The sequence below is a fragment of the Melozone crissalis genome, unplaced genomic scaffold (genome assembly GCF_028551555.1).
Source record: "Melozone crissalis strain CALT ecotype California unplaced genomic scaffold, PUWL_Pcris_2 ptg000026l_1, whole genome shotgun sequence".
In the NCBI taxonomy this organism is placed as follows: Eukaryota; Metazoa; Chordata; class Aves; order Passeriformes; family Passerellidae; genus Melozone; species Melozone crissalis.
In genome coordinates, this window is record NW_026535804.1 from 4958876 (window position 1) to 4982027 (window position 23152).

The 23152-nt window shown below is 39.3% G+C and overlaps 1 protein-coding gene across 2 annotated transcripts; it reads left to right on the forward strand.

The window, feature by feature from the left end:
• The first annotated feature begins 537 nt into the window (after positions 1–537).
• On the forward strand, positions 538–17933 carry MFSD11 (major facilitator superfamily domain containing 11). Of its 2 annotated transcripts, none has more exons than XM_054278812.1 (14): positions 538–702; positions 1059–1229; positions 2717–2772; positions 3723–3830; positions 4231–4310; positions 4410–4506; positions 6146–6204; positions 8221–8362; positions 9128–9168; positions 9896–9961; positions 12035–12160; positions 13007–13181; positions 14177–14312; positions 14817–17933. In XM_054278812.1, the coding sequence occupies exons 2-14, from the start codon at positions 1134–1136 to the stop codon at positions 14982–14984; spliced, it is 1350 nt and encodes a 449-aa protein (XP_054134787.1). In that variant the 5' UTR covers positions 538–702; positions 1059–1133; the 3' UTR covers positions 14985–17933. The 2 variants fall into 2 exon arrangements, with proteins under 2 accessions (XP_054134787.1, XP_054134788.1); XM_054278813.1 differs by lacking the exon at positions 538–702 and adding an exon at positions 850–869.
• The last annotated feature ends 5219 nt before the right edge of the window (positions 17934–23152 follow it).

The window sequence follows — 23152 nt, forward strand, 5'->3', positions numbered from 1 at the left end:
TCGAAGATCAATTAATCTTAAATTGATTATTTAGAAATACTGTGAAGTAAAAGATGAATAGTATCACTTCTGTCCCTGGAGGAGTTCAAGGCCAGGTTGGAGGAGGCTTGGAGCATCCTGGTCCAGGAGAAGGCGTCCCTGCCCATGGCGGGGTGGGATGAGATGGACTTTAAGGTCCCTTTCCATCAAAAATTTCACCATTCTGTCATTCCATGATTCTGTGGTTGAGTGGGGTTTTTATTTTTTGGTTTGGTTTGTAAGGTTTTGGGGGTTTTTTTTGTGTGTGCGTTTTAATTTTTTTTAAAATTATTATTATTATTTTTTGCCAGGTGTTATCTAGTGCCGAGAAATTACAAAGCTGAAAAACTGGTACAAATAACTTTATTTGAAGGGCAGGGAGATTTTCACCGCTTTAAACAGGAAAAGGTTGCTTTGCCAAAACTGCATTTCCCATAGTGCACAAGGGCTGTCACATCGGGCTGGGTCAGCTGATCCAGACACTGAAATGTTCTTTATTTCCTGTGCAGGACATGGAAATGTACGAGCGGCTCATCCTCCCTTCGTCAGGTGATTGAGAGGCCGGGGAGCGCAATTCTGATTCCAGCAATGCCGAGAAGCTGAGCCCATTCACCTGCTCGATATTGGGAAAGGGATGCCATGGAGTAACACCCTGCAGTCAGCCCCAAAACCTCATGGGAACAGGTAGAGACAATCCTGGGCTTCACCTTTTGTACCACGCCTTCTTATTTTTCAAGTTTTGTTGCATATTGTTTAAGAGGTTTCCAGGATTCTTGATTAATTGATATTTTCTGGTAGCTAATAAGTAGCCCTAAGTAATCGTAATCAGCCCTAAAACCTCATGGGAACAGGTAGAGAGAATCCTGGGCTTCACCTTTTCTACCACACCTTCTTATTTTTCAAGTTTTGTTGCATATTATTTAAAAGGTTTCCAGGATTCTTGATTAATTGATATTTTCTGGTAGCTAATAAGTAACCCTAAGTAATCATTATTTTTGAAGCTTGCTTTCTTTTATGCTTTTTTTTTTTTTTTTAAACAGAGGTTAAGAGGAAACTTTTAAAAGAAAAAAGAGTTTTTCCAGACTGAAGCTGAGGACTTGGGAAAAGTACACAAAATGTCTCCGGAAGGAAAAAAGCTTTTCAACATCATTATTTTGGGAGTCTCATTTATGTTTATATTCACTGCTTTCCAATCCTGTGGAAATATCGCGGTAGGTGTCACTTTCAATTTGTGCCACGTTTCTGTCTCAGTTATTTATCCTGGCTTGTCTTTTGTGTGCTCTAATGTTGCTTTATTTGGGATTTCCTAATGTGCACAATACTTTGGCATTTATCTTCTTTTGGTTTAATTTGAAGTAGATTAATGTGTTTAACCAAATAATTCAGCAGGTTATCTCTTTATGATAGCAGAGCTACATATAAAACTGAGCCTGATTGCTTGGAAAGTAGAAAAATACTCTTATAAAATGTTTCAGGTTTAAAATAATGTCTGCTTTAACACTTGTGATGTTAGACAATTGAATTACACTGAGCCTTGCATACTCTGTATTGTCCCTTTCAAAATATTTGCCTAAGTTATTATTAACCATGCTATTATTAACGGGATTTTCATCATCTAACAAACTAGATATTGAGGGGGAGGATAACACCTGACAAATAAATTTCTACAATTACTAAACTGCCAAGTCACCTTCCAGCTGAAGGAGTTACTTGCTGCTATTTAGTATCTCTTTGCAGAGCAAAAATTGAGCACAGCATAATCCAAATTTACTGCTACTATTTAGATTTTTAGACTTGTGTTACTGCCAGGTTTAGTCCTTTAACTTCCTGAGCTGTATTGTTAGTTCTGCTCCTGCAAGGCAGTTAGATTTCAACATCCCCTTTGAGCCCACAGGGCTCTTTTCTTGTGTGCAAGAAGGATCCTTGCTGGGTTCAGATAGATAAATGTCCTTCACTGCATTACAGAAAATTACAGAAATATTTAGACATTGTATTACAGAATAAGACAGAAATATTGCAGAAATAACTACTTGGGGTAGTTTTTGTAAGTTCCAGTGCAGTGTGATACTTTCTGTGAGTTCTCAAGGGCAGCCCAGTGATCTCAGAAATTCTGCAATGAATTCAGCACCTCACTGAATTGGACTTTGTGATCATGCAGTCATGTAATTCATTGTCATAAAAGTCTGTACAAGTGACTTTCAATCAGACCTGCCTGCCAGTCCAACTAACTGCATGGTCTCATGATCACTAAAGCTGATTCAAGGGGAAAAAAAGGAATAGGGAAATAATGGGAAGCTGAAAAGAGTGGAAACTCTTAGCAGAGATTCATAGTTAAGTCAAGATTATTCTGAAGCTTCTCCTTTTTTCCCCACTTTTATAATTAAGATAGTCATACATATTTACATAAGAAAGGTCTTAAGTGAAACAGAAGTTTTGTGAAGTATTTTAGCTAACTTATAAAATTATGATTTAATAATAAAGTACTAATTTCTCCTTCAAACATAGATGTTTCCTTGCAAAGTACCTCCTGCATCTTTGTTGTGGAGGTGGTGTGAGTTGTAATTAACATTTTAAATTCTTTGTAGTGTCTATTAATGAATACTTCTAATGTTTGATACTGACTTCAAACCAATGCAGGTGTTTTTCAAAATACAAGATAGATTCTGACATATTACAATGTATGATCTTCTCCTCACAGCAAACTGTTATCACAAATTTAAACAACACAGACTTCCATGGCAGTGGCTACACGAGGTAATTACACAGATTTTCTTCTTTCTTTGCTCCTTGCAGGGTGAACTTAGTTACAGCAGAGACACTCTCAAGAGATTGCAGAGTTCTGCTGACCTCATAATTTATTGACACACTTAAAGCAGTTTAAAACAGGCTTCTCACAGCTCTGCTCTGAATTATTTCCAGTTGAACTACATATCTGGTTTGCATGTTTTCTTTGTAGGGTGAAAAACCACTGTCATCACATTCTCAACATTTGCCTTAGGAGGTGAATAAGGTGGAATTTTAAAAATAAATAAAACTGCTAACTCAGGCCTTGGTTGTTTGCTTTTGTACATGGTGTTTGTGTAGGACAGGTGGTGTGGATCAGCTCTCAGGAAATACAACTCAGATGTGAAAGGAGCAGTCAGAAAGACAAGCAAAGCCACAAAAACCCATTCTCATTGAGTCAAACTTGTCAGGCATGATCAGGGACCTTTTGCATTCCAAATTAATCTGTCATGTAGGAAAACCTCATTGCTCCTTTGAAGGGTTTACTGTCTTAATTTAAACTAAAAATGCCACTGGCAGAAAATATGTCTGTAAAATTTCTGTGGTGTATCTGGCAGAAGATGAAAACCTCACTGGCAGATAAATGAGGTTCTAGAACATTCTCCGCTAGACTTACAGGTACAGAATACAATAACTGCTGTTCAGGCAGTTTGACAAGTGCCTGCTGTAAATTCCAAGATGTCACTGCCTGCAGTAGTTTGGGACTCTACTCAGCAGTCCAGGGAATATTGTTCACTCCTGTATTCCCACATGGGTGAAGGGAACAGAAGAGAAAGTAGGGAAATGAACCATTGAAGTTTTCCTGTTAAGTTATCTATGTACTTAACTCGATATTTTGAAATCCACTGATCACTCTTGAGTCATATTTTAGCCTATATTTTATTTTAAGTATTTAACACTTTTTTATTTTATTTTTGTAGCATGTCCATTATTTATGGAGTATTGTCTGCATCAAATCTTATATCACCTTCACTGGTTGCAATAGTGGGACCTCAATTCTCTATGGTTATTAGTGGTGTGTTTTATAGGTAAGTATTAATTTTGAGTTTTTTTCCTGCTTCCTTGGAAATATTTTTAAATTTTTTTTCACATCTAAGGCTCCTGTGCCATACATGAAATTGTACTGGCTAAGCAAAGCCTCTCACAGAGATATTCCAAGTGCTTAACTGCAGAGTACTGGAAACAGCACATTTTTTTCCACAGCATTTCCAGACTTTGCTGACTGTGGAATGGTCTTAGATTAATAACAATATTTTAAAAATTCCATGTGCTTAGAAGGGTAAAAAGATTTTTCACATACAACCTGTTTTTCAACATTCCTTAGGAGAGAGTGGCTGATTTAGAAGCACCTAAGTGCTTTAATCTGATTGTTAAAGAGCATTGTCCACTTTAGGTCAGTATTCAATGCCCTGATCTCTTCTGTTCCAGCCTGTACATTGCAGTCTTCATCCAGCCAACTACATGGGCTTTCTACACTGCCTCTGTGCTTATTGGCATTGCAGCTGCTGGTAAGCATTGTTCTTACTCTGCTGACTGTTTTTTAATGAGATTTGAATATGCCTTTAAAATATTTTTATTTCCTGAACAATATATTCTGTCTGTTTAAGTCCTCTGGACAGCCCAGGGAAATTGCTTGACTGAAAATTCTGATGAAAACACCATTGGAAGGAACAGTGGGATATTTTGGGCACTCCTACAGTTCAGGTAAACTTTATTTGTTAATTAATTTTTTTGGTTGTGTACACATTCTGCCTTTTTACACATTTTGCATTGAAAATGACTCCCCTGGGGCCTTGCAGTCAGTGGGAAGGAGAGATGGAAGCAATGTTTTTATTGGTGCTGTGCATTACAGAACAGGGAATGAAAGAAAGCTGAGTATTGCAATCTCAGCTGCTAAAAAGATCTATTTCTGTTAGGGGAGCATTTGAGGGATGTAACAGCAATTTTGGTTGTGGAGGGCTGTTCCAATTTGTCTCCTTTGTTGAGGGAAAAGCTGGTTCTCACTGCCAAGGTGAAGATACTAAAGTTGGACCTGGCAGTCAGAAGCCAGAAGAGAAATCTTGTTTTTGGTGGCTTTCTGATATTAAACTTTGAGTGCTGCTCAACTAAAAAAATCGGCAAAAAGCTCAGCATCAAGAAGGGCAGTGAGAACAAGGCAGGGAATGCTGTGTTGTGGCCATTAATGCCTCTCATGGGAGTGTAATACAATTAGGATATAGAGAAAATTAATGAAATTGTACAAGAAGATAGAGCTGATGGCTTGAGGAGAAACTGAAAAGGTTGGGACTCTTTCCTGTGGAGGAACAGCAGCTGAGGATGATTATACCCAAAATGTGGGCAGCAGGGGAGCTGAGTGTGGAACTATTGCTCACCAAATGCTGCTGTGCTGAACTGGGGTCACTGGATGAGAGCAGGGAGGGACTGGTTTGAGACAGAAAAAGTGCTTTTTACAGTGGGTGATTACATTTTTGGAGCTTGCAGCCTTGGGTGTGTGTAGAGTTGGATGGTGTGAGCAGGATTGAAAAGGAATCAAAATTCCTGGGAGACAGGTGCACAAATAGTTCCTGAAGAGAGATCCTTTTACCACCTCTAATGCAGCAGTTCTGAATATTCTCCCAGAATATATATGTGGGGGATAACCAGGGGAATGAGCTGCAGAAATGCTGAGGGAGCTGAGCCTGCATTGCTCATGCTGCTGTGGGGATGGGATCCAGGGCTGGGAGAACATCAGCCTGAAGCAGCATGCATTTGTCAAACTTTGTGTTTCTAAAGTTTTCAGTTCCAGAATCAACACCTCAGTATGTTATCAGAGTAGCAAATTCCACAAACCCACCTGATTGTGGGTTTTACAGTGAGTAAAATACATGGGTTAATAAGAGGAAAATTAGCTTTAAAACTGTTCAAAATCATTTATTCAGAATGACTGTATTTTGGGAAATGGTAGTTAGGGACACAGAATTTCCTTGAGCTGAACAATCCTTCAGACAAAACACATGACCCTGCAGAGGAAGTATTACAAAATCACCTCCAGAAATATGTCAGCTTTCTAACCTACATGCTTCCAAAATTAGAAGCAGCTTAGATGCAGATTTCTTCATTTTTGCCACCACCTTGTGTCTTGATTGATGAAAATGAATAGCCAGCATTTTGGGGCAGAATCCCCAAATTTGTTTGAGTTTTATATAGAAGCAGTGGACATGGAGAGTGACTCATATCTTTATTTCTTTCGCGATTGCACAGCTTTGAGATGTTGTTGTTGTTGTACAAAATAGTACTAATGTGGTGTTAGTGCCCTAATATTTTCATAGAATGTATTGTTGACCTTTATTCTTTTTGTTTTCAGCTTGATTTTTGGAAATCTGTACATATACTTGGCTTGGCAAGGAAAAACTCACATATCAGGTGGGTACTGCTTGTTTATGTGGCCAACCTTTAAATTCAGTAGCGTGGATTAACAGATAAAATAATGAACTCCAAAGTGGCAGGAAGCTTATACAAAAGCAGACTTTTATTTTTTTCCCTCCCAGTTTATTGTAGGTAGTCTCTTCTTGGAGATTTTCCACAACAGCTACTCTGGGATTTTCCCTGTGCAGACACATTTGTGCCAAAATTCACCTGGGGAAAGTGTTCTGGCTGTATGTGTAATAATGTACACACTGTCCTACTCCAAAGTAAGCTCCTGGTGTGGAGGGTTCTTTAAATCATACTGGAGATTGATAAAGCTATGAAACAAAGGAAAATAAAGGAAAACCATCTCAGTTTTTACTTCATGTCTGCATTAAATGTGCTGGCACAAAGCACTGTTGGGGGCAGTGGCTGAGATGAGGCAGCACTGCTGGGAGAGTGGAGAAAGAACTCCCTTCCTTTCTTGGCAGAGTTTATGAGATGAACTTCCTGATGGGATTGTAATTAATGCTGTATTTTTTCCATTTGATGTTGTGCTTGACTGGCAAAGAGCACGAACTGAGTAACAGTAGACTTTATTCACGTTCTTAAGCCACACAATGTCAATAATCTGGTTTCAAACCAAAGATTTCTGTCAACTGTTCAGGCCAAGCAAAGTAGAGGGGTGGAAATTCACTAAGAAAAGTGGTGAAAATAAATTTTAATAATCAAAAATGAGTGCTGCTGGGAAGGCAGTGCTCTGTAAACAGGTAAGTTTGATTTTCCTGTTCTATAATTACTGATAATTTTCCTTATTTAGTCCTAATGTTGAATATCTACTAGAATGGTCAGTTCTTTTAACTTTTAACAGATGATTTAATTCTGCTTAAGTCAATCAGGCATAAGATGTTGACTTTTAAATGATAATTATCAGGTTTCAGAAATAACAGAACAGAGAGAACAGTTCACTTCTTGTTTCTGTTAGCTCCATCTTTTCAGGTTCTCCACAGAGACAGGTTTGGTAATGACACACTGGCTAAATTTAAAGGTCATTTTCTGCATTCTCTCACCTGTAATTCAAAGGTTTAAGTGTTGCTGGAAATACTGGAGACACTTTGAACCTGGGGAAGGGTCTCAAATTGTGTGCATTCCAAACTTCACTGCTCTGCTAACCACAGAATAGAGCAATTAACTATGAGGCAGTTCTGCTCTTACACATCCCTCTATCTTAAATGTCTTGAGATTCCTCTTTATTGGAAAATTTTATATGAAATCCTAACAGCGTTTAAAAGTCAAATCGCATTTAAAAATCAAATCTTATTTTACTACCTATATAAAAATAGCAGAGTCATTTCAAGCTGTGAAGCACACCTTCTCTTTTTGGATCTGTGATCATACCCAAGTTATTTTTAGGACAAGTTTGCAAGGGGGAAGTAAATACAAGCATAGGTGATATCTTCAGGGTCATGCATTAGTTCAGTCACAACTGTTTGCTGTTATTGGCTTTTTTCCCTGCTTAATGCTGCTAATTGGGGGTGGCTTTTGCATTAAATGTGACTGTGCTGCAGTAACCAACTTTTTAGCAGAATTGTCCCTTCCAGCTGCTGTGACAGTTACTGAGGTTTTGGTGGTTTTAATGCCTATGGGTTATCATGTCATGGTTCTGATGCTGGTCAAGAGATTCTCTTAGATATCTGAAAGGGTTTGGGGCAGTTTGTGTCCAGTCTGAATTACAGAAATATTCAAAAATGTACTTTCTTCTGCTAATAATTTATGCACTTCCTTTAATTGGCTGCTCCTTGGTCATTGCCTTTGCATGGCAGAGAATGCGAGGGACCTCTTTAATTTGCTGATATTTTATTAGCACCATAAAACTGAGACAGGAGTTTGCCAGCAGCTCCATGTGGAAGGTAAGCTAGAAAATTAGTGTGTGTCCAACACTGTAGCATGTGTGTGTTAGCTGTTGGAAGGTAGCTGGATTGGTTTGGATCTCTTCTGCACATCTGGTTATGGCTCTTGTTTGTTTTTCCACAGAGAGCGATCGCAGAACTGTCTTCATTGCTCTGACTGTTATCAGTCTTGTGGGCACAGTTCTGTTCTTTCTGATTAGGAAACAAGAGGACACAAAAGCTCCAGGGGATGATGATTCCACTAATGAAATCCTGGGGGAGAGCTCGTAAGTGTTGATGGCAATAAATGTTGTCACAGCTCCAGAGGAGCACTGTGCATTCTCTTCCCCTCTGTGCTGGGAACAGGAATCTTATCAGCAATCTGGTGGATTCACAGATTTAACACAAAAGTGTCTGTGTTTTAACAATGAGAATATATGAGAAATAATGTTATTGATAAGGCATATTCTCAAGGGTGAAGTTCAGTACTACACATGAAGTTTTTTCCTTTGATAAGCAAGTGCCTTGCAAAAGATAAAATTCACCTCTTCTCCACTGATTATTATTTATCTTGCCCTCATCAGCCCATTTGAAAGGCTGGAATAAACAGAAAATACTCGCTTTTTATAGGTTGTTTTACAAACTAGAACATGTTTTTTTCCTGTCTTCTCTAAGTATATATTCCACTCTGATAAATACATTAGAAATGCCCAGTTACACAGATTCAGTGCAGTTTTGCCTGAGGCATCAGCTTAAATATTTTTGCTTTATTTAAAGAACAATGAAAATGTTAGAAAAACATCAGTGAGCATGCCTGTGGAAAAAATGTTGAAAGCTAAAAATGTTCAAAAGAAAGATTCTATTAAGCAAGCATTCACCAGTGCAGGCAGCAAATAGATTTTGTGGTTACTTTAGATCTCAGAAACTTAAAAAAATACGTTGGCATATTCCAGTAGAAAATGCACAGAAAGTTTGAAAAATGAAGGTGCCTTCCAGCACAGCAATAAAGTGATTATTCTCTTCCATTTTGACCAAATAATTTGTTTACCCAGGTCTGCACGAAACAAAATGATGAGAGCAGTGGCTGCCTTCAGTAAGTACAATTTCACATAAGAATTGCTTCAGCAGAACCTGGCATCTCCTTGCCAGCTCTCTGTGTTTGTGCTGATGATGTGATCATGTTCAAACCACTTCAATCACATACCTGAGTGGTCCAGGAGAGATGTGGAGTGTTCCTCCTTTGATGTGATTCAGATCCAAACTGCTTTACAACAGTGAGCACAAAAGGAGCGGGTTGCTCCTTGGGAGAGGCAGTGAGACTGGAAAATAAAAACCAGCAAACATATGAAGATAAAAAGAAGTCAAATAGGTTGTTTGATTTTGTCACCAGTTAACAGTTTAGAACTGAAGCATCTGCACTTCCCTTTGAAGCTTGATGTGTTCTGCCTGAGACTGTTAAGTTTGTTGTGAGGATGTGGAGATCTTCACTGAAAATCTATTTATCCTTTTAGGAGACAGTTGCCATGAACTGAGAGTACAAAAATACAGAGAGTAGAAAATTGTCTGATAATTGAAAACTCTTTAATATTTCCCCCACTGCATTTCTTACAAAATACAAGTTTTGGATGGCACATTTGTTCTAGATGGCAGATTTGAGTTGCTTTATTTGACACTCTGCTGTAATGAACAGTAAATAAAACTTTAATACACAGTTTGTATAATAACCAAATCTTGCTTTAAGCAAAGAGCAAAAGTAACTGAAGATTATGTTAGTAGTATTCTCAGAAGTTTTATTAATTTTCTTTATTGTTTCCTTACAGAGAAATCTATTACACTGAGCTTCACCAAAGAGATGCTGCTTCTCAGTGTTACCACAGCCTACACAGGTATGAAGCCAGCAGAATTTCACCATGGAGCACTGGCAGGGCATTGTTTGGAATTTTAACAACAGACTGGAATTTTAATCCATATCTCTGAACACATTATTTGGATATTTTAATTATTTTTGGGTTACTCATGACATTTCTGTGCCCTGGGAAGGAGCAGGGGTGCATCCAAACCTGCAGGTGCTGGTTCAGTAAAGTTCTGGGTCCCAAAGTGAGAGGCAAAATTTACAGAGCTGGCTTTTCTGGGATTTGATATTGCACTATCAATACATTGGAGATTGTTTGTTTAATGCAGCTGTATTGCATTTGAATTAAAGGAATGTTTGTACATCATCCCTTCATTAAACCATGGGAGATTCCCAATGCTCTTCATTTTAGTCTTGGTTCAATTTGGAATCAGTTTAGTAATTTCCAACTGTTTTTATCAATAGGGTTTGCTGTGGCAAGAGTTCTCACCCTTTTTAGCAACTTTCAGTTAAACTTGGTCTGCCATCCTTGGACCAATGTATGAGTTGTAAAATAAAAATGTATTTTTGCGGTATAAGTGATTCTTCCACAAAAAAAACCCTATAAAATCCTTGAGGTTTTTTTGGGGCATTTCTTGCTCCTTATTTGGCTTCAGATATAGTTTTTTTCACGCTCAGATTAGGTTTTTTTATAAAATAGATGCACTTTCAGAACCTAAGCTCTGAGTCACCGTTAGGAAAAATTATTGTTATGTGAAAAGAAAAACTTAGATGTGAAGAAAATATCAACATTGCAGTTTGCAGCAGCTCCTGGTAGAGAAACAGCAGGAGTAACTCTGGAGTTGGGTTGCTCCAGCCACTAATCTGAGTTACAAATGACTTCACAGCATCTCCAGTGTTGTGTTAACCCAGATTAATTCAATGAATTCCTCTGGGGATGGGATTGTGGAGCAAGATAACAAGGGAAGGGAGTCAGTCAGGTTTTGCCTGAATATCCTGAAATTTGGCTTTACAGGTGGCATAAAAATAACTCAGTCCAGACTGGGGAAAAAAATATCTGCTGCCATCTTCTGGATCTGGGTTGGTGTTGCTGCTTTCTGTAGGAAAACAGAAAATTCCCTGAGGCCAACAAGGGTTTTTATTCCAAAATTACTGGAATTAAGATGCTCCAAGTGCACCCTTGTTATTGAAGCCATCCAGTTCATCCAGGCAGGGCAGGGTGAGCTATACCAGCATTTGGCTGTAGCCAAAAAGCAAAGGATATAAATGAGAAAGTTTTATTTTAAGCTGTTTTTATTTGTTTAGGAGTAACATTTTGTGTTGTTTTAAATACACTTTTTTTTATTGAGTTTAGATTTTTAAATTAATGGTTGCTCATGGTAATGTTACCTGAGGGAGTGGGGTCACCTTTCCTCACACTAATGGCGAAAGAAAGAGAGAAAGAAGGAAAGAAAGAAGGAAAGAAAGAAAGAAAGAAAGAAAGAAAGAAAGAAAGAAAGATTTAAAACAAATTGCAGTTGTTCTTCCTCAGCTTAAATTCATTATGTATGTATAAAAAAGTTAATTTTAGGATTCTAAGCTCCTTATTCGTATTTGAGCCTGCAGGGACTTTTAGGAATGCCATAACTTGAAGGGAGGGGGAAATCCTTAAATGAAATTGTGCCTTATTTCTTCAGTTACTTTGTGTTGTTTCACATGGCATTTTTTATTTGATAAAATTCCAGAGGTTTTGTAGAAGTAGAAATACAAACTGTAGGTTTATATTTGTTTAATATAACAAAATATAAACATATATATTTATTATAAACCTATATTTTATATATTGTTGAATATAAACATTTTAGGTGTTGGGTCAAGAGCAGCAGCCCTGAACCTGGGTGCCTGTGACACCAATTAGTGTCACTTTCCTAATGTGGTTTTTAGGAACTGGTATAGAAGAATATAATAATTACATCATTTAAAATTCCCTCTTTGCTTTTATTACCCACATCTAATTTAAATACATGCTTTGAAAGATACCTGAGGGCAAAACAGCCTTTAGCCATAAAGATTTTTTCATGACTTTTATGAGAGTGCATCTGTGAGTTCTGTCTGGTTTCCCTCCGAGGTTTGGTGTTGACATTCTTTTCTGGAGTGTATGGAACCTGCATTGGTGCTGTGAACAGGTTTGGCAGTGAAGAGAAAAGCCTGATTGGTCTCTCTGGTATTTTTATTGGTGTTGGAGAAATCTTGGGTGAGTCTAAACTTGCTACCTTTTGACAACAAAAAGGATTAGGCTGATGCAGTTATTACTTTTTTTTTTTTTTTTTTGTGTTTCGTGTTTTTTTGGTGTGTTTGGAGCTTCCAGCAATAATTATGTGAACATAAAATGAAATAGCAGCAATAGAATTGGCACTGTGGTTCCTCACTGCACTGTGAATTATATCTTACACTGTGTAAAGTGGATGTAAACCAATTCTAATATTCTGCATTCCTCTGTGGAGGAATAGACAGACTTCAAACGTGAGAAACACTGGGCTGCAGTGTTATTAGGGAATTGAAACCATTTTGCTATTTTAAATAGTATTATGTTTGCATTTTTATTACTTCTTGGGTGACATAATTTTAAAATTTTTGAATAAATGCTTACACTAAGGATTTCTTCCTTTAAAAAGTTTGCTTGTGTTAAATGAGATGTGATATTTGAATAAATCTGGCTACAGGTAATATTCATTAAGTAAATGTTTCTTTTTTTCTGTAGACTCAAGCACTGAGGTGTTTAGCAAAAATCCACTGTTCATTAGCAGCTCAGATCCATTGAGTTGCATGTTTTTCAATTAAGAGCGGAGCACAGGCTGTCCATTTCCACTTAGTGATGGTGCAATACTGAGCTGCTGGTTAAATACTTGCCAAAAGCTGAAATATGTTCATCAGCCCCCATCTGATCAATCTCCTGCCCCATTTCCCTGGCAAACTCCTTGGGGCTGTTTTTGCATGTCAGTCAGTCTTTGTTATCCGATGTGGGAACGTTTATAATTTAAATTGTCGGTATTTAAATCTCCACTTCTGATGGAATTCTCTCCTTTTTCTGCTCCTGCAGGGGGAGGAATCTTTGGCTTGCTGAGCAAGAGGAGTCGCTCTGGCAGGAACCCAGTGGTGATGCTGGGCATCCTTGTCCACTTCATTGCCTTTTATTTGATTTTTTTCAACATGCCAAATGATGCCCCCATTGCTCCTATGGAAGGAACAGATCAAGTTGCTTATATGATTCCAAGGTATGTGGGATTTTTTTTTTTTGCCTTTGGTAACTCAGGAGGTGCATAAAACAGATTGTTTCTCTGCAGAAAATTTCTTGAAGTTTTTTTTTTCTGTGTAGTGACTAACTCCCTGGAAAAAGCTTTCAGGAATTCTGTTTTTGTTAAAGGTAGATATTCCACCAGTGTGCACCCAATTTAGGAACTTGAATGGCATAAGAATAAAAAGCCTGGGGATGAATAATAGCAGTTGTGTCACTTGGCAACTGATGTTTCTGACATGTAGCACAATAGCAAGACCAGCATCTATTGTAGTGAGTGTTAAGAATTCAGTTTATTTTAAAACAGTCTTGGGCTCAGTTTTACATCAGGGAGCACCAGCCTTGCCCTGTTGCTCTGGTTTTTAAAGTCTTCCAGTGCTTTTTGTCAAATTCCACTTGATGTGACTGCAGCCTGTCCCTTACAGCACTCAGTGTTTGGGGGAAGAATATAGAAAGCTTTCTTATCTCATCATTACAACTTTCTTTTGGGCTGTGTTTTTATCAATTTGTGTGAAAATCCTGTGCTGTCAGTTTTGCAGACCCAGCTGCTAACTTGCATTCTAAGCATTTGTGCCTGTGCAGGTGACTGCTCTTAGCTGGAATATTTTTCTGCCAAATGAATTGGTATTTCTCTAACATTCCTGCAGATTTTTGAACTCACCATGTGCCTCAGCTTTTAATCACTGCTGTGTGGGTTTTGTGGCTCCAAGCAGTGAAACCTTATTTTAGTGATTCTAATTCAGTGCAGAATTGACTGCAGGTAACAGTAACAGAAGTCTTGGCATTCAAGAAATTAAAGCTGCAGAAATTACTCCTTTTGCCAAGTCAGGCATTCCCAGCTCTTTTCTGGGGAAATCAAAAGTGTGATAACTTTCTTCCATTCCCACTTTCCAAATAAGCCTGCCAGAAACACTTTATAGATGTGTGAGCTGTTTGAAGGAATGGCTTTTAAATTGGAATTACTTTCTCCTTCAGCAAGGAGGTGGCCATGCTCTGCAGCTTCCTGCTGGGGCTGGGGGACAGCTGCTTCAACACCCAGCTCCTCAGCATTTTGGGATTCCTGTATTCAGAGGACAGTGCTCCTGCCTTTGCCATCTTTAAGTTTGTCCAGGTATTGCCTAATACAGCTTTTTGGTAGTAGGATTGTTGGGATGCTGCTGAATTACTGGGTTGGGCTTTTTAATCAGCTGAGAAAAATGTTTCTGCACATTATTTCATGCTGAATTTTGGTGAAAAATAGTTTTGTGAAGCTGGAAACAGTTTCTTAAAGCTCTGTCTGTGTTGTTTCTAGACAAAGTGGTTTGAAATACCAGAGATTTTGGTAGTGGTTTTACCATTTGAAATACCAGCTTGCAATGCTACAAACACTTTGGAGTTTGGTGATCATTTTCTACAGTTGGATGCTGTTTAAATAACAAGTAAAAACTAAATCTGTTGTGGGACATGCTGAGACATATGTTGAGGTTTAATGAAGCCTTAAGATTCTCTGTCTACTACAAAAGCATTCTGAGAGCTTCATATTAAACTGTCTCTGTGTCACTTTGATAATCCTTCTGTAGCAGCACCAACCTGGAAATCTCCACTGATAATCTTTTCCCTTTGTTTTTCCTCTCAGTCCATCTGTGCTGCAGTTGCCTATTTCTACAGCAACTATTTCCTGCTGCAGTGGCAGCTCCTGATCATGGTGCTGGTGGGTTTCTTTGGAACAATCACCTTCTTCACCGTGGAGTGGGGAGCAGCAGCAGCCCTGGCTGCCCGTGGCTCTGACTACAGCAGCATCTGATCCCTGTGCCAGGGAGGAACAGCACATGGGGTTGGGGAAGTGCCAAAAAGGTGAAAAGTTGCTGCAGAGGTTGAGCTGGAGGAAGCTGCTGCTTCAGTGCAACTGAATGTGAAACAGGAGGGGCAAAAAATGCCACATTTGAAAGGCTTTTATTCCTTGCTTTGGCCATCTGAGCATGGTATTGTGTTGTTAAAAATCTGCTGTTGGGAATGGAAGGAAATGTAGGGACCCATGCATTGAACAATTCTCTTCTGAGATGTCCCTTTCAGAATGTAATTGCCTAATTTCACTCTACCATGCACTACAGAATTCGCTTGGGGTTTTGTCCCTTAAATTATTTTTCCTATATTCTAGTTCTGCAGACATTTGAATTCCTGTATTGAATGAGTGATATTTTTATAAGGTAGATTATATTGCAGATCGTGTCTGCACAGCTGAGAAATCAATTTGGCATTGAATTTTTCAACAATTAGATGTGAGGAAGTATTTCTGTGGGAAATGTTGCCTTATTCTGTATCCCCACAGCTCCTTGTTTCCCAACCATTTGTTTGTTAATCTATTTCATGTGCTTAAGTTGTTAGGTCCATGGGGTTTTTTGTTTGATTGGGTTTTTTTCTGTTGTGGGCTTTTTAGGGTTTGGTGTTTTTAATTTTTTTTCTGTAAAGAAGTTAATCAGGTTAAAGTGTGACATGATAGATTTTTACAAGAATTTGAAGAAATCACCCTTGGCCATCTGAAGGCTGGGATATTGATGGTGGAAAACAGCTTCTGGCTCAGCATCTCAGAATTGAGCTGTGTTGGGAAAGGTGCTGAGCCTTCCTCAGGGTATTGCTTTATGAAGGACCATAATCCAGAGCTTCCCTCTCAGAATCTCAAATAACTCTTCTGAGTTCAGTAGCATTTTCATCAGTGATGGAAATCTGTGATGGGAGCACTAAGACAACTTTAAAAAATAGAAATAGTCCCAGAATGTGAACTGTCAGAACAATATTGCAGTGTTTATTCTACTGCATTACCTGAAACACTTGTCCTAAGTTGTTTTACTCAGTCTGTTTTGGGAAAATTGAAGTGTAATTGAAGTGTAATCTTACTCCACCAAATAGGAAAGCAAGGTTACAGGCATAGTAACTGAATTTTAATCCAGAACTGTTGTAGGTGATGTAACAGGCAGTGACTGCAGCTCACCCTGACTTCATCTGCCTACATAAAACTCTGCGGTTGTGTTTGGTGGGCAGAGAGCAGGCATGGAACACTCAGGAGGTGTTTTTAGACACTCCATGGAGCTATTTTTAGAAAAGTACAATTCACCAACCTTCTTTTATGCCCAGTCAGAATGTTAATGCCTTGTCTTTAAAGACAATTCTAAAAAGACTGTTTCACATGTCAGTAGTGCTGTAACCGTGTAGGAGCTGCCAAGGTTAACCCTGGGGAGGGAGGGTGGCATCTCCTGTGACATTTGCTGTCACTTCTGCTCTCCAGGAGCAGTGTCACAAGTGCAGCACAGCCAAACAGCCCAGGGGCATCTTTTTCCAGGGATGGAGAAAGGGATTTTTAAATTCCCAGGGATAGAGAAAGGGATTTTTAAATTCACAGCAGGTTCTTGCTGTGAGATCAGCAAGGTGTTAATGGGGGGATTGGAGGGCACCTGAACATCCAGCAAGCTGAGAAATCTGTGAGGACAAGCAGCAGAGAGAGGTTTCTGTGTATTCCCAGGAGATTTAATGAATGATGTAAAAGAGAATGAGGCAGAACATGGATTTGAGTGAGGGGTTACCAGAGCCATTCCAATCTGTCAGGCAGCCTGAAAAAGCATTCAGTGCTCAATCAATATGTGATTAATGGGACCAGCAGCACTGCAAAGCCTCTCTCTCTCCCACTCCTGTTATCCTGCAATTTGCAGCATATGATTTTTATATACTGAGCACTACAAATGTGTGGATTAAAGGGTGCTGCCACTGATTAAAATTCTCTTGTTGCTACACATTTGCATTTTCTCCAGAGTACCAAAAGGGATAAAGAGCTTTTTTTTTTTTCTCAAATAGGGAATTACTGAATTTTTTTCCTCCAAACCCTGTTTTCCCAATCACCTTAATGAGAGCAGAAAGACTTGAAAGTTCACAAGGAGCAGTTTGGGGGAAAAATGATTTTTGGATCTTGTGGTGATGAGTAACTTAAAAGTGCTTTTTAAACAATGTCATTTAATTGTAAGTAGGTTATGGCTCTCATGAGGTTGCTTTTTAAATTGACCCCTTTTAATTATGAACTTCTGTGATGTTCATTTGCCATATAAGAATTATATGAACTATTTTATTAGAAATTGAAAGTGCTAAGTTTATGTAGTTTCAGAAAGCATTTTGAAACCAACTCAGAGGGACACTAATGAACAAGGACTTGTGGGTTTTCAGTACCTCTGTGAATCTGATGCTTTACTTTTTTATTTTGCTCTCTTCTGGTCTGACTCAGTATCAGATAATCTTAAAAAGCTGCTCAGAACTATTTATAGGGTCATTAAAGGGAAGTATTATTGCTCTGTGACAAGATTTATAAGAAATCATGGCACTCTCCAAGCTGCATCATGGATAACTATTCTTTTTTACAATTAACTCTATAAGTATTGCTTTTGACAGTTGATCTGAAGAGAGAGGCCTCAGTTATTCAGGCTGCTGATGACATATGATTGCTTTTCATTTATTCATATTTCTTTAATATGCCAAGAGCTGAAAGATCCTCTCTAATGTACACAGCTGTTCATTTGGTTGAAATTTTTGGTGTAGCAATATAAAGAGCAGTGACACTGACATCCATTTATGATTCCATCTCTTAATCTGTTAATCAGCATTTACCAACCATGAGGCTGCAGCCCCTTCATTTCACCTCAGTGGCCTTTGCACAATTTCATGTTAATCTGAATTGGGAGCTCACTGTTAAATAAAGAAGGATTTTGCTTTATCTGTGGGTTTGTTTTATATTATAGATTTCATCTTTATAAGCAAAATTATACATGAAGTTGCTTTGGTTTATTAAAAAGTCCTCTTTCATTTTTTTCCCTCATTCTTTTAGGGTGTTACTAAGGTTTAATATCTTGATTTAATATCACATCCTCATGTTTTTCAAACAAATGCTAAACAGGAAATGAAAACTGCTCTTCTTGACAACTGAGTGCCAAATAAACTGCTACAAATTAGCCTTCAATGAAACTCAATATAAACATACCTGTATTTTGTCTTGCCAGTTGGTTTTCATTTTGATACATGGCTGCATGGACTGAGAATCTCCAGAACTGTGAACTTCCTTCCTAATTAATGATGTGGTTTTACTCTTGTATAATTTAATTACTTTTGTGTTGATTTAATTAGGTTTAACAATCCATGTTAGCAAGTTGAGATAAATAAGAGAACCATTTATAAAATAATAAAAAAAAAAATAATTCAAATCTATAATTTTGTGCAGATACTGCCAAACTCTTAAGGGGTATAAAAAAATCCCAAACAACCAGAACCCCCAAAAATCCTTGATCAAGGTCCCTATCTTAGCAGAAACCCTTCTGTGGTACAGTTATGAGAAACAAGAAATCTTGTGCTGGTGAGTTCTTTGAAAGTTTGTGACCATTTTAAAATATACTGGAGAGAGAACTTCCTGGTGGGGTTTGCTGTGATTTATGGAAAAATAATTCAAGTGTACAAGGCCATAAGTTCAGGACCACTGAGTTAATCAAAGTTCCTCTGGACCTTCTTGGAATTCCACAAGTTTACTTCAGCTGATGAATGTTCTTCCCTGGACTCCAGCCTAAGTGCCAGCAATTAATGCACAGAGGGGTGAGTGAGCAGAGCACTAAATTCTGTATTTCAGGGCAAACATGAATTGTTTGCTGTCAGTATAAATAGGAAATGAAATGTTCAGCATCATGCCAGGAACCACAACACCCACCTTGGACCCAAACTGTGCAAGTGTGTTAGTCAAGGCACGACCTCACCATCACAACCATTCATTTTCCTGCTGAAATGTGTGTTTGAAGGCTTTATCCACACCCCTGTTTTCCTTGGAGACCCACAAATGTTAATTAAATGGCAGCAGCAGTTAATACCATGTTTTCCTTGATGCCTGTCTAACATGCAGGCAGAAATAATAAAAGATGGGATGATTTAGAGATGGAGCTGAACTGGGAAGTTTGCTGCTTTACAAGCACCTTGCCCTTCTGACAGGACCATGCTGGTTCAAAAGTAAAATTGAGACTCATGATTATCATGGATAAATTCAGAATGGTGCCTTGATTAATTTATTTTTAGAGGTTGAGTTAGTACCACAGAGAAGCACCAATAAGAGTGGGGAAAACTTCCTTAAAACGCAATAAAGAGCAAATCTGGAAGTGAGAATTAGTCTCAGCGGGCACATGAAGGGGGTGCTTTCTTCAATTGAGTTTGTGCATTAGAAATTGAGATTTCTATTTAGTCCATACTGCCTCTGTTAAGTTGATTATCTCAGCTGCTGGGAGTCTTCCTCCAAGCTCTCCTTTCTCTTTTATTTAAATTTTGACTCTGTGCAGAAGTCTAAACGGTGGCAACTTTTTTACCTTTAAAATGTAGGTCCTTGGGCTGATAATTGGTGATAATTGGGAGCAGGCTCACACAGTGATTATCCCTAATGGAACTCTGATTTCCAGTGGGTGTACTGACTCTTCCTTTCGTGGTCACAGGCACGCAAATAAAAGCGAATTACAGCCATTGTTTTTGTTAATGGGCTCGTTAAGTTGTCGGGATTGCTCTTGTCACTGTTTTAGGAGAGGGAGGCACAGTCTGAACTGATGGTTTTGGAAGTGCTTTGTAAGAGCCAGCTCAGGGAAATGAAGGGGTTGGTTTAGGGCTAAGGAGCCCTTTGGAAATGCTTCATTCTGGTTTGGACACACCAGTGAAGTGTCTCAGGGCAACCAGTGGCTGCTTCACCCTAGCCTGTCCCCTTGTCCTGTTTGAGACCCCATCCTAAGGAAACCCATGCTGTTGTTGAGAAGTGTCTAAATGTTGGTTTGGGGCTATTTTTTCATTTGTTTCCTTTCCCAGTTATCCTTTCCTAGGATTTCAGTTCCTTTCCTTTTAATTTGAGTGATCTGGTCTGAAAGACTCCAGAAAACCAATCATGGATTGTGTCCTGTTTATCTAAATTTAAATGTGGTTGTGGAGGGCTTTGTCCAGGCTCAAAGTCAGGACTCAGTGAAGGCTCCATCCTGCAAATGAGGGGAATGGAGGGAGCAGCAGGGAACAGCTCTGCTGCCTTGTGGTGTTGTGAGATCCCCAGGATGAGCTGAGAGATGAGAATTTGACTCCATGTTCTCAGAAGGCTGATAAATCATATCATATCATATCATATCATATCATATCATATCATAATCTCTCTTCTCTTATAGTCTCTTCTATTCTATTCTCTTATAAGAAATATAAGAAATTATATACTAAAACTATACTAATTGAAGCTACTTTAACCAGCTTCAATTCAATATATAAGAAATTATATACTAAAACTATACTAAAGAAAGAGAAAGGGATCCATCACAAGGCTAGAAAATAATGAATAATAAAAACCTGTGACTGACTCAGAGAATCCAACACAGCTGGCTGTGATTGGCCATTAATTCAAAACAAGTCACGTGTTTGGATAAACAATCTCTGGACCACATTCCAGAGGAGCAAAACATGAAGAAGCTGAGGCTTCTCATCTGAAGAAGAAGTAATCCTAGTGGAGGGATTTTCAGAAACTATCATGGTGACAGCTGCCTCCCATTTGGCTGGGCAATACATGAAATAATTCAATTGCAGATGTGAAAATGCTCAGGGTAACAAGGAGGAGGCCAGGACAGATGAATTCTGCCTGCTGCAGTTTCCCCTCAAGATTTAGTAATTTGCAGATGGGCCAAAATCCACTGTGGTTTCACCAGTGTGATCTTTGGATGGCCTTGCCATTCTGACTTCTGAGGGGAAGGAACTGTATTCAATACCTGACTGTACAATGCTTTATGTGAGCAAATAGAAAAGAACCTTGCAGGTTAACTTTTGCTGTGCACAGCCCTTTGGGTCTTGGATAAAAGGAGATTCAGGAGTTTGCACTTCAAAGCTAATGGTGAAGGGAGGAAAAAATAGAAGGTTTGTGCCTTAAATGAAAAAAAAAATAAATTAGTCATTCTGTCACATGAAAAGGAAATTGCTATTTAAGGTCACTTAGTGAAATTAGCTTCAATTAAGCATCCTTTCTAAATGCAGTGCTTGTTGTCAGAGCCACTCATCTTGTGGTAATGCCTGACCTGCTGAGTTTATGATTATTAATCTCTGTAAAAAAAAATCCCTAAATCCCCTTAAACCAAACAGGTTATTATCTGTGTAATCAGCTGTTGAAAGGAGCTTTGCCACCATACATCACTATTTGTTTTGTGCTCACAAAATTGTGACTGACAGAGCATTAGTTTCACAGCTCCAGAGCAGAGTGATGGTGCTGAGGAGGTGTTTCCTCAGCTGGAAATAACTCTGAGCTGAGTTTTTGGGCTGAAATCAGAGGAGTGGAGAGAATGAGAAGCTGCTGGAGTGTCCCTGCTCTGTTCCCAGCGTGTGCCTGATGGAGGAAAGCACAGCAGGGAGTGCTCAGCCTTTTCCCTTACTGCAATTTCTCCAAATGCTCATTTAAAATTTGCAGGCCAAACTTCTTAAACTGCCTTTCTTCCCATTATTCCTATTCCTAAAAAATATCTGTAAAGGATACAAGTGACTGCTGTGGTGTCACTGTGCTCAGCCTGACACAGGGCAAGCCCAGCATGTTCAGCTGCTGCTCCCATCTCAGTGTTTTCTCTGTGTGGAGGTGACCCAGCCATGGAATTGGCTGCTCTTCCTCCCTGCAGGGCTGGGATTCAACAGGCACCTGTGCTGTAATTGGAAGTTTTGGAGAAAATAGGACATGAGTGAGCCTGAAAAATGAGTGTTCCGGTGCTTGCATTCATCTGCTACCCTTACCCCACTGCAAGTGAAAGAGAGCAGCGATCACAGGCACATCTTGATGGCATTTATGAGTAATTACAATAATTATACTTGACAAGAGCCTAATTCTGCTGATTCTCAGACGTGTCAGTGAGACACGAAGCACTGCCCTTGGCAGGGACAGGGAGAGGCAGGGACAGGATCAGGGCTGAGCACCCATGGGTGTTCAGTGGGATCTGCTGGGACTGTCCCTGCCCACATTCCCAGTTCCACAGAAACAGGTGATTTGGTTTGAACAGACAGGTGTCTGCTAAGGAAGGCAGAAGCCTCCCTTGAAATGGAAAATGTAAACCCCTTCCCTCTGAATTATTATAATTTTGAAATTAAGGGGCTCTCAGGCAAAGATACGGAAATTGGAATAACAGCGCTGTACTATGAAAAGTAAAAATTACAAAGGCAATAGTACAAAAAAATCCCAGAAAACAAACCACTGAGAGTCTGAATCTGACTCTGCCCCCCTGTGTGTCAGGGTGGTGTCCCAGCCCCATCCCATGGGGGCTCAGCCCTCCTGCAGTGCCAGCTGTGGCTCTGCTGCAGCAGGGATCCTGCACAAGGGGGGAGTTTTCCTCTGCAGCTCCAGGGCTGCTGCAGATGGGCCTGGGCTCCCTCTGGCCATGCAGGGCAGCAGAAAGCTGCTCCTCTGGCAATGCAGGGGGCAAAGGCTGCTGTGCTGTGCCAGGCTCAGATTGGATCCAGGGAGGAATGCTTGGCTCCTCCCCTGGGCGCAGCATCTCCCCATGGGATGCTGGGATGGGATCAGCCCTGCAGGGACACTCAGTGGCCATAAGCAGAAGATAATTAATAATTCATGGTCCATTAAAAGAAGAGATCTTCTGCAGGGAGGGTTGGGTGCGGGAGAGATTAAGAAAACTGCCCCATGAACAGCAGAGAATTGCCCCACCTCCAACACATGGCACATAGAATACACACATATCTTACAACCCAGGATGACCAGAAGGAAAATGACTCCAAGGGAAGGAGAGGGCATTACGCATGCTGGGCTTTACTTCATGCAGAAAGCATTGGATTTTAAGTTTCCTAGCTGGTAGAAATGTTTATGATGTTGTGCAGCAAAAAATAAACAACCAGTGGTGGAAATTGCGAGGGAAGGATGGCTTAAAATGCTTCAAGGCTGAAAAGTTAATGTTCAAGACT